General features: G+C 31.6%; 1 protein-coding gene across 1 annotated transcript; it reads right to left on the bottom strand.

The window, feature by feature from the left end:
• Positions 1 to 242: 242 nt before the first annotated feature.
• Positions 243 to 12822, bottom strand: LOC110931652. The gene is made up of 27 exons (XM_035988089.1): positions 12802 to 12822; positions 12618 to 12686; positions 12379 to 12456; positions 12102 to 12161; positions 11951 to 12018; positions 11588 to 11639; positions 11387 to 11517; positions 9783 to 9888; positions 9415 to 9673; positions 9207 to 9306; positions 8989 to 9116; positions 8815 to 8887; positions 8569 to 8701; positions 8282 to 8490; positions 8055 to 8175; positions 7783 to 7974; positions 7623 to 7691; positions 7411 to 7549; positions 5807 to 6010; positions 5547 to 5687; positions 5191 to 5418; positions 4849 to 5097; positions 4341 to 4779; positions 3294 to 4233; positions 3073 to 3207; positions 2198 to 3008; positions 243 to 1909 (listed from the first exon to the last, which is right to left on the bottom strand). The coding sequence occupies exons 1-27, from the start codon at positions 12820 to 12822 to the stop codon at positions 243 to 245; spliced, it is 6822 nt and encodes a 2273-aa protein (XP_035843982.1).
• Positions 12823 to 17929: the final 5107 nt, after the last annotated feature.

Here is a 17929-nt window from a genome sequence, read left to right as displayed (position 1 = left end):
AAAGTGGAATATAACACTTAAAATACTAAATTACTTTAAAATAAGAGTTCAACGAAAAGTATATCAATTGTAATATTAATATTTCAATAATAGTTTAAAAATTGTTTAAACAAAAAATATGGTAGGTATACTAAAATAATTTGATTTAAAATTAAAAAACAATAATGATGAATGAAGATATAAAATCAAATCAAGTATTTATGTTATAAATAAACTATAAAACTTACAATTTGAAATTAAACTTACTGCAACTTTCCAAATATTTCTTTGTAAACAACATTTGCAGTTTTATTCGTTGGCCTTCCATCTTTGTCAAATATTAAAAGCTTCACGCCATCTCTGGTCTTTACTCTCGACAACGCAACATAAAGCTGACCATGTGAGAAAACGGGGTCTCTTAGGTACAGACCAACTCTTGAATGAGATTGTCCTTGACTTTTGTTAATAGTCATGGCAAAACATACGGTTATCGGAAACTGCCTTCGTTGAAACTTGAAGGGTATTTTCTTGTCTGACGGTATCATGCTAATTCTGGGAATGTAAGTTCTTGAACCAACATTACCTCCCGATAGTATCTCAGCCTCTATAACATGTTTACCAAGACGTGTAATCTGAAGACGCGTACCATTGCATAATTCATTTTGCTGATCAATGTTCCTCAAAAGCATGACTGGAACACCCACCTTTAACACCAATCTATGATTTGGTAAGCCAGAAACAATGACACTATTTAACACATCAGGATTATACAAATCTTGGTGTAATGAATCATTAATTTCCTCAGTTGGGCATAAACTATCTGAGCTAAGATACTCTTCTTCTTCACCGGGAAATAATGCAAGCAAACGATCATTGATACCATGTACAACTTCATTTTTAGGAGCAAGTATTGCTCTTTCTGAAAAGTAGTCACAATCTTTAAAACGGTGAAGAACTGACGGATATACAAAGTCAATCAAGCTTTGAATTGGATCAGTTGAATCAGTTATTAAAAGATCGTTTGGTATTTCTATAGTTGACTCGCCATCGTTACCATCACCAAGATTGCCTTCACCAATTTCAAGAAGCCATTTCGCAAAATTGTTTATCTCATCAATGTTTGAACTACTGGTTCCAACAGATAAACGCATGTTCTTGGTCAATTTTAAAACCTTGCAAGTGGACCAAATGTAAGATGAACATAAAGAGGCGTGTATGATATCTTGCCTGCTTCCATTCTGTACAACCGGTAAGATTTGCCTAAAGTCACCACCGAAAACAATAGTCTTTCCACCAAAGGGAAGTTCAGAATTACGTGAATCAGAGACACTCAAAACATCTTTCAATGTACGGTCAAGAGCCTCGAAAGCATGTTTGTGTACCATCGGTGCTTCATCCCAAATAATCAACTTTGCTTCGTTTAGAAGATTAGCGATTTCAGAATTAGGCTTGATATGGAAAACAAAATCTTCATTAAGATTAATCGGAATATGAAATCTTGAATGGACAGTTCGGTCTCGTGATAACAACAATGACGCAATACCGCTTGAAGCAACATTAATAACAATATTTCCATTGCATCTTATGGAAGCAGCTAAAGTTTTCCACAGAAATGTCTTACCTGTACCACCGTAACCGTACACAAAAAAAACACCACCTTTCCCACGTCCAACAGCAGACATGATCTCGTTATACACTGCTCTTTGATCATCATTTAAAGAATTATGAAGCTTATTGAATTCAGCCCTAACTTCATCCTTGTCCCAAGAAAGCTCCTCATTTATCAGACGGTTGGTCTCGTATACTGTGGAATCCTCGTCTGGAACAGGCATTGGTGAGAATCTACGCAAGCTGGATCCATTACGGATAAGATAGTTTTCGATTTTAGACAACGTTATATTCTTTAAACGCTCATCTGAAACAACAAAACCTACAGTAAAAAGTAAATTTAATTAATTTAAGAACACACTTTATTAATATAAGCATAACTGAATAACAAAAAAGAAAGACTTTGAATGTTAGAAAAAATATAAGAAATTAAAAAAAAATACCACTAAACCCAGAATCCTTCCGCATATTGTATAAAATGTCCTCGGATAAAAACTCCCACGTCTTCTCCCAAACAACTTCTGGTCTTGAAAGCGTATTAGACAGAAGAAGTGTACCGAACAATGAATGGAGATAATGACCATTTCCTGTAAACTGGCCTCTTTAATACACTCAATGTATTCGTTGTCATCGTCTAAAAGGCCATGTGCATAACATGCATCCCTAAAAGTAGGATAAACAACACCCTCATAGGTTCTAATTTCTTCAAAAGATCGTGGACCCTTGACCTTGGTTAGAAGAATTCTAAGGTAATAAGCCTCACCAAGGGAAGGAGAAACAGAATAGATTCTCCCAACCACAACATAATTTTTTCGCGGCTGCCAGCAACGATCCTGTAACTTCCAAACATACTTTGATGGAAACTCAACATAGGTAAGTTTCCTTGCTTCTGGTTTTTTGTTCATGTTCATCCACTCTAGAAAAATAGAAGAATTAACCTGAGGTTTATTTAGGACATCTTCACCACTGAATACTACATTTTGCTGGCCTGGAAGATGAAATGGTAACCTCATAACAGACGGATACCTATAGTGAACTTCACATGCAAATATTCTCCAACTGGCTTCACATGCGGAAACATATCTTGCCTCGTAATATTCTTTTATTTCATCTTTCGGTATCTCCTCTTCAATTCCTCTGTCCGAATCTATAACAGCAATAGTGGCTGTGTCTGGTCCTTTATTAATGTATTTAAACAAATACTTAATTGAACCTGCCTGATTGCACCACTCCACATTAATGTGCGCCTGATATCTTCTAAGAAGCCTTTTGTTGTATGGAACGACGCTCCTGTTGTCCAATGTGACACCCTTCTTGATAACTGTGACCGTCGTCTCTTCGCCTATAAAGCGGAAATCCATCTGAATCAACAGAAGTAGCCTCCAAAAACTTCTTTGGAAAATTCTTAGAACAACGGTTTCCTACCATGCATGGACATTTCAAGTTAGCCTGTCCACATGGACCATGAATCATGAACTCACACACCAGAGAATATAATTCAGGATCTTCATTCTTATCAGGAATCTCAGCTGAGATAAAAGGGTCGATATGTTCAACAGTAGGAACCTTATGATCAGCTTTCGAAAACACACATAAATGAGCATGTGGCAGACCACACTTCTGAAATTCGACGGTGTAAAAAATTGTAGAAGAAAAAATATTAGTAAATACAGATAAAATAAGTGTAAAAAAAATAATCCACATACCCGCATTAATATCGCCAAGAATTTTTTTTCCTTAAGGTCTTTTATCAATGCATCAAGCTTCATCTTAAACAATCGACAAAGTATGTCGGGTCTGTCTTCAGGCTTAACTGATGAGTCACCAATAAACCTTACCATCTCGGGCCATTTCGGATTACATGTAATAGTTATAAAAAAATCAGGATACCCATAAGTCCTACATAAAGCCATAGCATCTAGATAATTTTGCATCATATAGCGAGCTCCACCAGTAAACGACGAAGGTAATATGACAGGTTTTCCAGTATGCGACAAATCACCTTGGCCAACTTGCTGAACATTTTTTAGACTATTAAACGATTCGCATCTTAATTTTGTTTGCTGAAATCGTATGTAGTTTAGCCTCTCGCTTTCGATCATTGCGTATGCGTTGACTATAAACTGCTGATACAACCTCCTCGCATTAAGGATTAGAGAGAACTTGTTATCCCTATCATGCATTCTATAAGCAAAGAACTCTCTCATCGTGCAATTTGGACGTGTCTTCTTTGTGTTTGGACCAAAATCCCTATGAGGAATGTTAATCCTATAGCCATCATCTCCATATGGAAAAAGAATTGGATATTGTAGAGCAAGGTATGACGGATGTAACTCGCTAATACGTTTAAGCGCTCCTGACTGCTCTTCGACAATAATGTCATGTTGTTCCACGCTTTGATCTTCATCGCCAACAATTAAAGCAGCAACTTCTGATGATGTAGGTAAATTGTAAGTCCTGCCATCTCGATCTCTCTGATAAATCAACCGAAGCCTAAGAGAAACGTTAGGTTTCTCATGAAGATGGTTTCGAACCATCCGATATGTTTTTACCAACATATTTTTTGAATCTAACATGTCGGTAAGATACTTTATGAATTTATCGTCAAGCTCTTTTGCTCTGGAAGAAAACTGAGTTGTTGAATCGCTGGTACAAAAATTAAAGATATTTAATAATAAGTAGAAGATACGAAGAATAATTTATTACGAACAAACAAAGGATTATAAATATAGGTGCTGACAAAAGTAACATACCGAAATAAGGTCTTCCTATTGAAAAGTTCATTCTCAGTATCATAAATATAAAGTTGTGAAAACTTTGGTTGGTCTCCGGCTTTAGGAAGAAGGCTACCCATATTATGTGCATTCTGACCGCTGATTCTATAAACAAAAGGAGCATTACCTTTGTTTATTTTAGTATCAACTTTTCCTCCCATAGAAGTAAAGGAAAACATTGAGTTGTAACGTCGAATGTTCTTTAAGAAAAACTTGCTATCTGAATCTAAAGATCGAAAAAGCATCTGGTAAGCTGGGTCAGATTCTTTATACTCAGGTAAGTCAACTTTACCATAACCACAACATAAGCCATATGTTCGCTTTTCAAGTGTAATCCGACCCTTTCCAGCTTCAGTTCGCCAAAACTTTGCAAAGCATAACCCACAACAAATACATTGGTCGCCATGATCAAGGTAATCTGCAAAATTTAACACAAAATGAATGTAAAAAAATAGTGAAAATACAATGATTATATTTAATATGTTACCTGTAGATGTGCCTTTGGTGACGTCTTTATCCACTTGTTGAATACGATTTTCATCGTCAAAATCAAGATCTGCCATTGGTATGGGTTCTATTTCGATTGGTTTATGAGTAAGCGTACGCTTTCCAGAAAACAACCTTTTTACCGAAGACGTTTCCCTCGTCGAAGATGTTGCATGGCGTTTACTAACAATCCGGGGAGTAATAGAATAGCAATCGGTCAGTGGTATAGTAGATGACGTTGCAATATTGTCTGTTATAACAAATAAAACATGATTTAAGAATAAGTATATAAAGTGTAGGAAAAATTTAAAAATTTATAAACATATATAAGTTAAAAATATACCAGGAGAAATACGATTCAAAGAAGACATAGCATTAGTAAACTGTGAGACATTATGAATTTCTGAACGAATGTTTGTGATACACGAAGCAGGTGTTACGTTTTCTTTGTTTGCACTATTTGTACGTCGTCTTGATATAGACGACTCTTGCAAATTACTTGTCTTCCTATCTAACGTTAACAATGATCCAGATGAAGACGTAACCACTCTTGAATAATTTTTATTATTTACTACAACATAAAGAAAACAAATTTGATATTACAAATAAGCATTCAAACATAAGGGTATTGACATATATGAAGATGTAAAAAAATATTCAAACTTCTTGCATTAATAAATATTTTTTTTGTAGCTGAACCTGGTATTATGTTTGACACATTTGACAACGGTGTACGCTTTGGTGTTATATAAGGGTCTTGCACCGATTTTCCTTTCTTCTTCGAAGTAGAAGGTGTTAGAATGGAAGTTGATACGTTGCTCGAAGAATTTAAACGATTGCCTAATACAAAAAAAAAATATTATTATTGTAAATATAACATATAATAAAAACAAAATTCTATAAGTTTGAAATCAATATTGTTAAACTAATAAAATCGTTAAACGTAAAGGTTAACTTACTTAAAGGTATCACATATGAACAATTCGTAGGCAAACTGCTGATTGAAGAATTCGGTGTTATATTTTCTTTGTTGTTTAAAACGACACGTCTTCCTGATGAAGCCGTTGAATCCCCTTTTGAAAGAATACATTTTCGACTAATAGTGGATCTCTTACTATCAAGATAGAGTTTTCTTAATCTACGCCTATTTTTTGCCTCAGCAACTGAAATGTTAAAAGGGTTAAAGCAATAAAATATGAGATAAGAAAAATTAAACACTACTAATTATAAGACTACTATAAAATTAATTTTTTTAATATACTTATAATTTCAGTAAGTTAATTAAGTATGTATATACATAAAAAATGATAAAGAACTCACGTTTGAGAAAATAATGATGAACTTGTGTAGTAGATTTTGATCTCTTGTTATCAAGATATAGTTTTCTTAACTTTCGTCTACGCCTGGCCTCGTCAGCTAAAATTAAAAAATAGTTAAAGAGGTAAAGTAAGGAATAAAAAAATTAAAAAGCAATATGGAAACAGTTTTAAAACGTAATACTATATGTAAAATTGAGAACAACATTGAGTTACCTTTAATAACGTAAGATAACCAACGTGTGAAATCTGTATGATTTTCAGGAAAAAATAAATTCATTACTCTTTTGAAATTTTTAAAAGATAGTATATGATAAAACAAAATAAAGAACCACACTTATAGTCATTAGCTACAGCATTCATTGAAGTTTAGTAGAAGATGAATATAGTTGTTTGAACCTGTTATCCATTTCTAAACACCAGCAGAAAGGTAAAATGAAACATAATAAGATACGGTACCAATTAAAGAAGAAAAAATTTTATACTCAAAACAATATTTAATAATTACAAACGTTTTTCATCAGTAGCGCACATCAAAATAGGTAAAAATGATAGTTCAACACATAAGAATAGGTAAAAATGATACTACAAAATATGAGAACATACTGGAAATTTAAACAGGAATGGAAAAATATGACAATGTAGGAGAATTATGAATCAAGATTCAATGAAACTTGAAGATGAAATGAAGAAATGAGTATTGTTTTTTATATTTATAGACACAATCTATTTATGGAAAAAATAATACAAATATTTTTAAATCAGTTACAATGACATTGATGACCTTAATTATAGAAAGAATGTTAAATTTAGAAAGTGTGCAAAATTTTATAAATCAGTTAATAAAACAATCTTTTATTAATGTAATTATGAATTTGTATAAACTAAATTTAATGTTTTAAATTTTATGCTAAATAAAGAAATGGTAAGAGTAATATCAAAATTTTTAATAGGAATTTATTTTAAATCGTATGATTATATTAGTAAACAAATAATGTATTCTAATTCAATAAGAAACATAAGTAAACTTCATTTACTACCAAATGACAGAATAGATAACTAAATATGTCATATTAAAACCGCAAACCATATAAATGTTTTAAACAACCATCAAAACAAAATTCAAAACAAACTGTCAAACATAAAGAACCAAGTGTTTGTTATTGAAATAATCACTTAGTTTGTTTATCAATTCTTGGCAATAGCTTCATCAGAACAAATGCTACCACTACTAATGCGAGGTTTACTTGCCGACGATCCAATTCCGTCTTCAATCGCATAAACATCACCAAGGTTACGCTTCAAATCAGATGATGATTGATTCAAATCAACAACAGAATCCTTTGAAACAGGTGTAGAGTTATCTCCAGTGTAAGAAACACCATCCTTATAAAAAAAGAAAAAAATAAAAACAAAGTATTTATAATTTTATATCATTATAGTTTTTAAAAGGTCAAACCTTTGTAGTTTCACCGCCAGCATCTTGGAAATCAGACTGACTCATAGCAAACGAATCAGAGACATCAATCTGTAAAAAAATGGAAATCATAATACAATTTCTATTTGGATGATTTAAAATAATAAAAAGGTGAAAGACATGTAATATAAAAATCCCTTACTTGATCAATTTTCCATTTTTTGTTTAGCTGATCCAAGATATCAACATCATTGGTAACAACTGATATACCATAATTCTCAACAGCATTTGTAATATTAAAGTCTGTTACTCTAATAACAAAAGCACACTTGAGGTTAAGCAAGGTCTCAAACTCAACAGGATATGCTCTTGGAACCTCATTAGTCTTGAGTATCTATATTGAAAATATCACATGTATGGTCAGGATATATATGTAAAAATATTATAAAAAATGCAAGATAGTATTATATTTACCTCGTCCTGAATTTGTATAAGTTCCTTTGCGGTTTTACCAACAAACTTCAACGCCTCGTGATCAAACAATGTAAGTGTCACCGTACTGGTTGAATCTTGAACACGAATTGGTATTTTAAACCTTAAAAGCATATTCATATAGTTAAGAACAAAATACAAACAATTTAATAAATAAAATGTTAGTATATGCATCAACAACAACATAAGTATGACTAACTGTTATTTACCTCGACATCGGGAAAACATCTTTGCCTTGACAATCCTTGTTGGAGCATTGGTACATCTTCTCATCTCTAACATCACTTGTACCATCCTCCCTATCATAAGTTTCAAAGTTTTGCTCAACTTTGGACTTGCAATAGTTACATCCATCATAATACCACATCTTATCAGAAACAATTGCTACAATAGTTCCAACAATAACAACTTTTTTTGGCTGTTAAAATAGATAAATAAAAGCGTATTAACATTCTGTTAGTAGTTAAAATATAAAATATGAATAGTTTTAAATAACCTGAATGATTGAGCCAATATAAGCAATTGGTGAAAAAACATCATTGTTCATAAATTCATCTTCAACAGAACATATCACAAACGACCCTAGATGGCTACTTGACTCGGCCGAAGCAGCAAGTTTTGCAATAAACCTAAAAAAATCAATTCAAGAAATAATAATATAAAATGACAAACAACATACAAATAAAAATAAAGCTGATACAATAACAAAAATTAAAAAAAAATTGCTCATTTTTCCTTGAACGTTAGCATCTGATCAAAATTGTCATTAATAAAAAGCCGTGTACCATCAAAATTATTAGAAATCCCCCATTTACCTGTATTTAAGTAACATAAATAAATAACTAATCATATATATAATGATATTATTTATATATAATGATATTATATGAAGTTAATATTAGAATGAATAAGATACCTTTGTAGGTTTTAACAGCACCAAAATGTACAGCGATGACAACATGCGCTTCACGATCTTGACTAACCATGTACGAACTCATGTCCTTGGCATAATCATCCCAAGGAGTTAAATCAACCTCAACATCTCTAAAAAAGAAAACAGTCAATTAAGTTGATATTAAGAATATTAGGAAAAATTAATAAATTATATAGAAAAAAAAATGTAAATTGTATTACTCGAGATCTTGAAGCTTAAGATTGAGGCGTTTTCCTTTAGTACCATCTTTTTTGTTAGTGTCCTCAATTTTATAGCAAACAACAACGTAACCGATGAAATCTAAGATTAATACATAAAAAATGTTAATGTAATAAAAACACAACATAATAAGTTAAATGTGCAAGAAATGTTGTAATATCAAGATTTTGTAAGAATTAACAATAATACCTATTGTTGTACCCTCCTTGTATCTCTGTGACAGAACATCCTTGAAATCAACAAAATCGAAAACGAACTGTGGACCATCCCAGTTACTGCACTTTTCGACAAATGTATGGTAATAAAAAGAGAGCTTTTGATTGTTAGGAACAATTTTGAAAGATGCAGTGTTCGCAGCAAGAGATGGCCTTTTTATTATAAGGCAATCATCAACATTAAGATGTCTCTCAAATTTTGAAAACAGCCTATGTAAGCAAGAAGCTTGAATCTTGGTACCATATACATAAATAAAAAATAACATGCATAAATTTAATTAATATGAACTTTAAATCATATAAAATAACAAAGATGAAAAAAATATTAGTTAGATATTGTACCATCTCATCCATTAGTATCATATCGATATGATATGTCTCTCTTTCATTACCTTTCATCTTCTTTCTCCACAAACTAATAATCTTCACTTTGATAGTGTAGTTTGTACTAAGAGCGTCAATATCATTCAAAAAAGTAATTTCACCTTGTTCTTCCATACCTTACATGTCAAACAGTTACTCAAGAAAAAGAAAAGTTATTATTTGGAATAAATTTATGAATGAAGAAGAAATTAAAATGAATTTATATGAAAAATTCTAAGATCATATTTTTAGAAATAATTTTTTCGACAAAAATAATAAACAAAAAATATGTAAAAGTTTGATTAGTAAGGAAAGTGTATAATTGAATAACATAAATTTACATAAATACATATTTATAAAAAAATATAATCGTGTAAATAAATACATAAAAATACAGGTTTGAATTGTAATATGAAAACATGAGAAGTGAAACTTACCTGCATAAAAAAACTTTGATCAAAGAAAAACTTCATTTTGAAATAGAAAACTGTGACAATAAAAAAATGATTTCTTTATTAGTACACAACAAATGATCATTATATTATGTATATTATATATTCTATATAGTATATATATTATATATTATATGATATATGTATTATGATGAAAAAAAATATCTACATCACAAATATAACGTCATTATATTGTAGTTTCCATTTTAGTTATATATGATTGTGAATTAATAAACAAACAAATTTATCTAAAATTACTTTTCTATGATCTTGCATTATAAATGGAAGTATTACTTTACAAAACTTTTGAAATTAGGAATAGAAAAAATCGACAAAATTATTTAACATAAATAAATGATCTTTGTTTTGTTAATTGTTATAAATTGGTATAAGTTTCCTAAAATACATATAAATAATAAGTTATTATTTTTCTGTCTAAGATATACATCTAAAAAATAAGTGAAAAAAAAATCAAAAATCAACTGCTTGGGTAATCTCAATTGTTGTATGTTTCTCACAATATAACAAAATAACAAACTAATTATAATATGTTTTAACATAAATAAGATATTCAATTGGGTGTGGTATGTTTTCACATCTATAAGATGTTAAATTTTCCTATTTTTCTCAAAATATAACAAACTAACATTAAGATTCAAAAATATTTTATATTAGTATTAAATTAATACATTTAGATGTTCGGATGTTTGGTTCGATGCATGGATAGTAAATAAAAAAATTGTAAAAAAAGAGTAGTACCAAAATTATGTTGAAAATTAAAACATATATAAGGTTGTTAACTTTCTTACAAAAGAGACGTGTTTAAGTACTATTGTCCAAACAACAAAGTAACTAACATCAAACTTGGACAATACTAAGACCAATCACAAAATATGCAACCGATTGTCAACCGACTATTAACTAATAACCAACACATCAGCAAAACATATACAAAACCTACTAACAACCACAAATGCAAACAGTCACGCACGGCCTCTTTTCTTTGTCGTCTTGTGAACAACTTTGGTCAAAATCAAAAGCTGCGAAGCCTTGACATATTTAAAGAAAAGAGTAGCGCCGATGTGGATTTGATTTGATTTCAAGAAAGCCGACCACTTGGAAAAACCATACCTGTAACCATCTCCATTCTTTTCCACTATAGTGTTCATGTTTGTTACCTCACATCTAAGGTTTTGAAGTGAAACATCACGGAGGTTGTGAATAGAAAGACACAAATCCTCGGAAACAGCAGACGGTAAACGCTGCAAGACACAAAACAAAAAAATTGTCAAATTAATCTATAGCAGATGGTAAAACGCTGAACACACATACCATTCTGTTTTCTGCAACCTTAGTGAACTCAATGATTGCAACTGTCTTCGACCTTTTCAATGTAGAACGTTTACGACTAACAGATGCGGTTTCAGCAGCAGTGCGATAAGAGAGTCATCGGACACAATCATAAATGTGTCACATTTCCGAGTGGCCTAATAAGTTGAAATAAATAATAATTACTTGTTTTTTAAAAGATATAAATTTAAAAGTAAAAAAGTTATATATGATACTAAACCTTCCTCTTTCTCGGCAAAACACTTTGAACAACATCAACTATATATTTCGGAATGACCTAAACAGGAAAAAAAATACATAAGTAACTACCACTATTGGAAAACATATAGAACCAGCATAACTCACATCAGAAACAAATGTAGAGCACAGACTCGTTTCAGAAAACACAACATTTGTTTCCCTGTAGGATCAACCTAAATAACAAAAAAGAATAAAAAAATTAATATACAATGAATTAATAAATTGTATTATATAATATTTAAGTAAGTATATATACATGGGACTTGTTCTTCGGTATCAAAAATTTGTCCAGATCCGACTCAAACTTGCTTTTGTCCTGAATAAGGGAAACATATATATTAAAAAAATATAAAGAAATACACTTAAATTCAGAAAAATATAATGAAGTAACTGAAAAAAAACCTTTAAACTTAGATTTTTTTCAACACCAACAATTGTTTTCGCGATAGAACATTAACCTTTGAAATGAAAAAATAAACGTAAAATAATTCACTTAATTACAAAATCATATAATTTATTGAATGAACATAAACCTTTAAAGTTAAATCTTCATGACAAACAACCCTTGCTTTGCCTTGCGGTTCAGTTTTTTTATCCCAATCATCTTTGAACTACGTATAACAAAAAAAATTGTTTAACAATATAGTACCAATAATTATTAAATATAATAAAGTAAGGAAAGAAAAATTGACGAAAACTGTTTAACAATATAAAAAGAATAATAATTAAATTTAGTAAAATAAAAAAAAACATAAAAATGACAAAAAATTACATTCTTCTTAAGGTCTTCCATTTCAAGTAGAGATGAGAAAAACTTATCAAACTTGGAATCATCAATATCCTACACAATTATAAATAAACAAATAAAATGTATAAATACGAAAAAAGATATTTATAATACATTTTATTAAATTTGATTAAAATATGTGGAATTACATTGAACACAGCTTCAAAACTTGCCAACTGAAATTTGTCATCTTCACATTCCACAACAACACCTTCTTGAAAGTCAGTTCCAGCACTACTATACTTCTCCTTATGTTCGGACTACAAAAAATATCAAAAATAACAATGTGTTAAATTCAATATCAACTTGTAAGCTCGCGTTGATAACTAAATAATAGTGTAGATGTATAATTCTAACTGCAATAAGAAAATCATCACCATCATCACCATAGATTGAGTCATCCAAAACAACTAACTCAACCCTGTTGTTCTGAATTTGAGTACCGGTTTGATGATTAAAGACTGAAAGCTCAAAAATTTTATTTCCATGCAGTGAAAAGACAAAGTTAGATCGCCTGTCTAAGGCAAGATCGTTTATTATCTCAGAGCATCCATGAGTAAAAACACAGCTGTCAGTTAATCTGTCCATCTTAACATTCCAAAATCTATCTCCTAAATAAAGAGTTGACTGACCACCTTTGAAATTTTTACCATAAAATTGCCTCCAAAATTCATCAGCCATGACCTGCATAGCATGTGACAATATAAGAATTAATTTAAATACCAATATACAGAAATAAAAAATTATTCATCATAACTATTATATAAGATACTACTTACAATAACATCTTCGTGAGGAGTGATCTTGGATATAAAGCAGTTTTTATGAACAAATGATTTAAACACCATTAGAAAGAACGATGATGGTCCATATGACTGAAACATAAGGTAGTCATCTTTTCTTACACAACTATCCCGAACAACTTTGGTGAAGCCATCAGCAAGAACAGGGCCCACATCAGTTTTTTTCACTCTTACAAACCATAACTTGTTACCATCAACAATCTTAACTGAATCTTTGTAAGGTGGTTGGTCTCCCCAAATCATTGAAGCAAAATCATTAGGTATTTGCTATGAGTTTAAAACAAAATAAAAAAACAAATGTCAGTTTACTTAAAATATGATTAGTAATTAGAATACAAATAAACGTACCAAAAATATCGGGTCATCTTCCTCAATAAGCTTTAAAAATGAAGGACTGTTGTGCAAGGGATCCATATCTGAAATAAAGGTTTATAGATAATTTAAACCTTTAATAATGAAGGTTTTTAAAAAAAAATAAATCGGTAAAGTATTTATAGAAAAACAATCAATATTCCTAAATCAACAATCAATAAGCTTTAAAAGATAATTTAGTCAATGGACAAACTTCCAAATATAAAAATAAAAAGAAACGGTTTAAAAAAAATAAAAAATATTTATTTTTTAGATACAAAATCAATATTCCAAAGACAAAAAACATTAAACCGGGTGAAAAATTATCAGACCAGTGTAAATAAATCTTCATCATCAAGACATCAAGACAATCAAAACATATCAGACACTAAAAAAATGCATAATCTTGAATGGATTGAGGCTTAATAGAAAACAAATTTATTACAAAAAAAAATATGAAAATGACAAATAACAGAGATTGATAGTCCGGCAATGCACGAAAAAAATTAGCAAAAAAAACAAACAAAATACCAAATTACCTTTAACAGTTTCGACAAAGATTGATAGTCCAGAAATGCATAAAATTTAGAGTTTTTCATGAAAAAAAAAAGATTCAGTAACAACATCAATGAATAAGTACATCAAAAACAAATCATCCAGTAAGTAAGATTGAAATCGGATAATGTAAAAAATTGATATTAAACACTTATAACACATAACATCTAAAATACTTTACATACCTTCTGAATATGTGTAAGGATCTACAAAAAAAATAGCAAAACAACAAACATAAGCATCGGCAGAGAAGAAGATCAACACCAAAATTTAACTTTTTGGTGATTAAAATGATGATCGAAAAACTTAAATCCTGAAGTATTTAACTTTGATTATGTTGATTTACCTGAGATTTCTTTGAAAGATTCTTGAATCAATAAGTACATCGAAGACGGTAGGTAGAGAGAGATGCGGTTTGAGAGAAAGAAGGGTTAGGTTAGATTTTTGTGGGTTGTGTAATGTCTAATTGATAAAAACCTAATATAGTATCCATATTGTTAACGGGTTATTATGTGAGAACATAAAAATCCGACCCACAACCATTCGGATCCCGCGTCCAAGCATATGTCTTGGTTTGTGTATTGGTAAATCTCGATTGTTTAGAGTAATTTACACAATTTCCCTCCCAAAATGATAGTCCACTAAAGCAATGGTTGCCACATCATCAAAATGGCTTCACCATTCAAGGACACATAGCCCACATCATCTCATTTATTAATATATATAGATAACCTAAAAACTAATAGTTCAGACTTTTCCACAAGTATAACAAATTATCTGTGATATGTTATAATAACCTAAAAACTTATAAGTTCAAACTTTTCCACAATTATAATAAATTATCTATGATATGTTAATAAACAGATGTGAGTAATTTTATTTCTTCAATCTAGAACATGAATATGTAAAGATTTTTTCCCCGCCATATAAGCAAAGCAGTCAACGTTAATTATGGCCCAAAAAATATATTAACAACATGTGGGAGTTGATCGTGGTGCCTTAACCATAGCCACTTAACCATCCCGTGCCCCGCGTTGCTCTCATTCTCTGTTGATTAAGAATGGCCACAGAAAATCAGAAGCATATAAAAATGTATCAAGATCATTACAATTATCCAGCTTTAACTCTGCGGAATCCATCCTCATCTCTGCCTCGACTCCAATCTTGTACGTAGCATCATCGGATGAATAAAAGTACTCTTCTACATACCCTTTCAAGGCGCTAGTACCGTCGACTTCCTTAACACATACGCAAAGCAGTCAACGTTAATTATGGCCCTAAAAATATATCAGATCTAGGACCTGATGCATCCTGTATGGCGGTTCGAATGTCATCATCAGTCAATTCTTCACATGGATCCACTTCCTGCAAGAAAAACCGAGTCCTATTGACTTATATTTTAGTTCCCTCCGAAATATCAATAACTACTTATAACTATACCCTATATATTGTCAAAATAACAACAAAAAAAGGCTTGCACAAATAATCACATAAATATAAAGCAAATCTATCATATTAATAGAACTATGATATCAATTCAAAGGCCTCATCAGATAAAAAAACAAGTTCGTAATCCAAAATCAATAAGAGAATCAAGCAATTTTAGCAATTTTAACAACATAACAACTTTTCTTACATTCAAGACTACATGTAATCACCATCAATCACCACCATAGTCACTACCAAACCTCAACTTCACCTTCACCATCTGAGGATTCCTCTGATTGAATCCTAACCGCCCTCGACTAACTTATGAAGGAACCCTAAAGCCGCCTCTGTTGAGGCTTTGATTTGTCCACTACCAACCACTGCCATCGCCCCAAACAACATCATCACTGACCTTTCGTCAGTCATATCATGAAAGAAACCCTCGACCCGACGGACTTTGGTGCTCCGATTAAACCCCCACCGCTCCATGATCGGTCGAACAAATGGCCATTAATAGAAGATGATAAAGGAGAAACAAAACATGACTAAGTTGAGATTATGCTTATTGATTTGAACGATTGAATGACCTCCAAAGCTGGTGTCTGCTCCCCACTCTCCGTATTCTTCGGTCAGTAAATGGATTGGATTAAATGGAGTGGTGATTGATGTCTCACTTGTTTGTTTTAGTTTTGCGGTTGTAGGGTTTTGGGAGGAAGATGTACACCGATGAACGCCGCAACATAAATGCAGGGTTTCCTAAAATTCGATGGACGAAATCCCTATATTAACCCTTTCGCGTCTTCAAATTTTGTAGACTTCCCAAATATATATTCCTTTAAAATGGCTTTTATTCTTTTAACATAATGCTTCTAAATTTGTACATATAGTAAAAGACATTTCAATCCATGGGAAATGTTTTATATAGGTTTATAGATTTATATGTTTCATTTTACACACATCATAAGCATGTTACCATATAATAGTTCCGTCCATTCGCATATCTAGAGTATTCTAATAAGTTTTACTTATTAAAAACTTAACCTTGTTCATAAAGAAACAATATCAACATACATGGCGCATCTTCGTACTTGTTCTCATAAGTTTCCATTCTTACATGTACCTCACAAAACTCTATAGTAGGCTTGGGGTACTTTTGGGAAGCTTATCGGGGCCTTGGAAGCAAGGGAAAGTGAGAAAAATGAGTTTCCAGCGTCAGACGCGCGTAGACAGCAAGATAAGACGTAGGCTACAACAGGGCAGGGCATCGCCGACGTCTAACCTGGGCGTTGCCGACGTCTCCTCTGTAACTTAGACACTGAATTTTGCGTTTCTTTCTTTATACTCACTAACCGTGTGTCCCGGGGGTTCTAATACGTGAAATAATCATCATTCAAGTTCTCAAATCATTCCATACCTTTCCAAACCCAATCCCCATATTCTTCGAATAACTCTTTCTACTGAATGTTTTGACCCGTTTGCCCCTACGATGAGGTTTCACCGTGTTGGCATCAGAACGACCATTACAACCATTCATCTTAGCAATTCCATTATTTACACATCCTTACTTGATTTCAATTATTCAATATAGATAACTTGATCTAAACAAAATAGGAAGTGAGATCGATAGTCACTTACCTTAAGCGTCCGTATTTGTCATCGCTTCCTCTTGACCCGTTTGCCTTCCGTGCTTGCGTCATCTTGACATGATGCTTATCCTTATATGTCACCTCATTCACATTCTTTTTAGTATACAAGATTTTACATATCACCTGTCACACCCAAAACACATCGCAACAGAAATACAAACGTGGCGGTGACGGAGGTTGGTACCCATAAATATCTTAGTGGACGATGCAATAATAATTTTGGACATACCACTTAATTAAAACATAAATAAAAGTTTAACGTTTAAACATAACCACAACCATCACATAGTTGTCTGGTCCTTATGGATCTTAGTACATTCGGTCCCAAATTAGTTTTAAAAGTTTGTCCAAAACATTATTTAATAACCATTGCATCAACTACCACAAGACATGCCAAAATTCCTGAAGCCGAACTCATGTACTTGAAGAACACAAAGGAAGGTGAGTTCACATATTCAAATTCGTAACAATTTGTTTAAGGAAAACTATCAATATAGAGTTAAGAAATATATTT

This window comes from Helianthus annuus, chromosome 3 (genome assembly GCF_002127325.2).
Source record: "Helianthus annuus cultivar XRQ/B chromosome 3, HanXRQr2.0-SUNRISE, whole genome shotgun sequence".
Classification (NCBI taxonomy): domain Eukaryota; kingdom Viridiplantae; phylum Streptophyta; class Magnoliopsida; order Asterales; family Asteraceae; genus Helianthus; species Helianthus annuus.
This window is presented reverse-complemented; position numbering and strand designations above follow the sequence as displayed.